Here is a 2,067-nt window from a genome sequence, read left to right as displayed (position 1 = left end):
TTCCTTAGGAGAACTGAACGAGAATGGAATACTCTAGGGGTCTAGCATAGTGGAGGCAGGGTAACGATGTCCAGGAAATGGGGGGAAGAGCACAGAGAACAATCAACTTCTTCTCAGAAAGAGGCACATGTGAAGAGGGGAAAGGGAAGGAAAACAGCCCTTCTCTTGTGGACCTGGTTGGAACCCACCTGCCTGCTGTGATGGTTGGGGGCACTAGGTGGGCACTGGAAGTCGTCAGGGTGCAGACAGGGCCGCCCCACATAGGCCCGGCCCACCTGTGCTTTGTCTAGCAGCTCCCGGAAGCCTTCAAGGGAAGCAAAGGGGCCTAGCTCCTCCAGCAGCTTCTCTGGATCCAGGTTGGTCCAGTGGATATCCGGATGGCCCCTGCAGGGAGAGCCCATGGTTGGTGAGGGTCAGGGATCTCTACCCACAAACTGCTGCTATGGGACCATGCTGTACCCCACCCTCCTCTTATCTGCTTAATTGTCCCTCCATGTGGAGGGTGTGCAAGACTGGGCTTCTCAGAGCTGCTGGACTGCATTAGACTACCTGGTCACTGCAGTGAGCTGGGAATGGATACAAGGGGCTGAGATGGACATCAGAATGGAAAGGGCCCAGAAAAGCCCCACTGAGTCCCTTACCCACCTGTCGCCCTTGGTTCTAATACATAAGCATACAGGCACCTGCTTATAACAGGTTTTCTTCCTGGTCTGGGCAACAGCCTAGCTGATACCTAGCTAATTCCCCCAGCAAAGTCTCTTCTGGGTATCTTTTTTTCTCCTTTGCTCAGATATTACAGATCTTAGTGTTTTGTTTTGTGTAAATAAGTCGGATCTTCCTTTTCTTTAGAGGCGAGGAGGATGTGGACAGACTAGGGGAATCCCATGCTCCGAGCCTGGCCTAGAGGTAGTTAGGACCTGGGTAAGGTTTTGATCATCCTCTTTACCCCCACCACTCCCACCAGGAGATGAAATAGGGCCCCAGGAGCAGATATAGTGGCACTCACGGCAAGTAGGCAGAGCCCCCTTGGAGTTTGGCTCCCTCCCAGAAGCAGTCGAGGGGGGTGAGGATCACACATGGAAACAGCTTCTCAATCATCTGCCAGGGGGGACACCCCAGGCCACATCAATCCTGTCCCTGAGCTCCTTTCCCCATGACCTTTGGAGGATACCCTCTGCAATCCCCCCCGCCCCCTGACTTTCAACCCCCTGGAGTCTCTCTGAACCCTCCCACACCACAGAAAAGGTTCCACCTCTATCCCATCTCAGGAAACAGCTCTGGATACGCACCCGCTCAATCATTCCATTTTCAATAAGGGGAACTCCTGACTTATAGCAGATTTTGTTCAAATCCCAGGACCTGCAATAGCCAGGGGCACAGGAGATCAGCAGAAGAGGGGATTCCCACTCCAGACTTGCCACAGCATGCTTCACCCCCAGCTGCTCAGGGCCTCAGCCAGACTCACTTTCCATAGAGTGATACTTGCACTTTACTGGCAGTGAGGGCTGCCTGGAGGTGGAGGCCCAGTGCTTCAGGTGTAAGCACATTTTCTCCCTCCTGGCGTGCAGTCTGTATCAATATCTGGGAGGTGTATGCAGACTCCTCCCCCAGCTTCTCCTTGGTGTAGTGCAGCTCCCGGCTCACCCGGCTACCCACTGCCAGAGCAAAGAGAGAAAGCTGGTGGGAAAGGATGTAGGTGGGTCAGAGCTCTGGGCAAGGGGGGTCCTAACCCTGAGGCCTCCTTGGACAAGTGGGAAAAGTGCTGCTGAGAGGAACCCCTGCCATCTCCCTGATGGATTGGTCATGGCCCAGGCTGACTCCCCAGGCCCCATCTCTCTTAGAATCTGGAGCTCTGCCAGGGAACTGAAGAAGCCTCACCTGCATGGCTCTATGGATTTCTTGTATGGTCTAGTGTTTTAAGCATGAACCACATTGGCTGGGTTTGGGGCAAAAACTTAAAAATGAGAATTACTTAGCAGCCAAGTTTTTTTTAAAAAAGAAGAAAAAAGGGCCGGCCCGGTGGCGCACTGGATAAGTGTGCCGCTTGGGAAGCGCGGCGGCGCTCCC

General features: G+C 53.8%; 1 protein-coding gene across 1 annotated transcript in view; it reads right to left on the bottom strand.

The window, feature by feature from the left end:
* Nucleotides 1-1,884, bottom strand: part of PTCH2 (patched 2) — an 8,461-nt gene extending 6,577 nt beyond the window's left edge. Inside the window, exons 1-5 of the mRNA XM_008593975.1 lie at nucleotides 1,879-1,884; nucleotides 1,466-1,677; nucleotides 1,290-1,359; nucleotides 1,007-1,098; nucleotides 128-384 (exon numbers count right to left, since the gene is read on the bottom strand). Of these exons, the coding sequence (XP_008592197.1) occupies nucleotides 128-384; nucleotides 1,007-1,098; nucleotides 1,290-1,359; nucleotides 1,466-1,677; nucleotides 1,879-1,884 (637 nt within the window). The remainder of the gene's footprint in view (nucleotides 1-127; nucleotides 385-1,006; nucleotides 1,099-1,289; nucleotides 1,360-1,465; nucleotides 1,678-1,878) is intronic.
* Between the last annotated feature and the right edge of the window lie 183 nt (nucleotides 1,885-2,067).

This window comes from Galeopterus variegatus, unplaced genomic scaffold, assembly GCF_000696425.1.
Source record: "Galeopterus variegatus unplaced genomic scaffold, G_variegatus-3.0.2 Scaffold9932, whole genome shotgun sequence".
NCBI classification, from domain to species: domain Eukaryota; kingdom Metazoa; phylum Chordata; class Mammalia; order Dermoptera; family Cynocephalidae; genus Galeopterus; species Galeopterus variegatus.
This window is presented reverse-complemented; position numbering and strand designations above follow the sequence as displayed.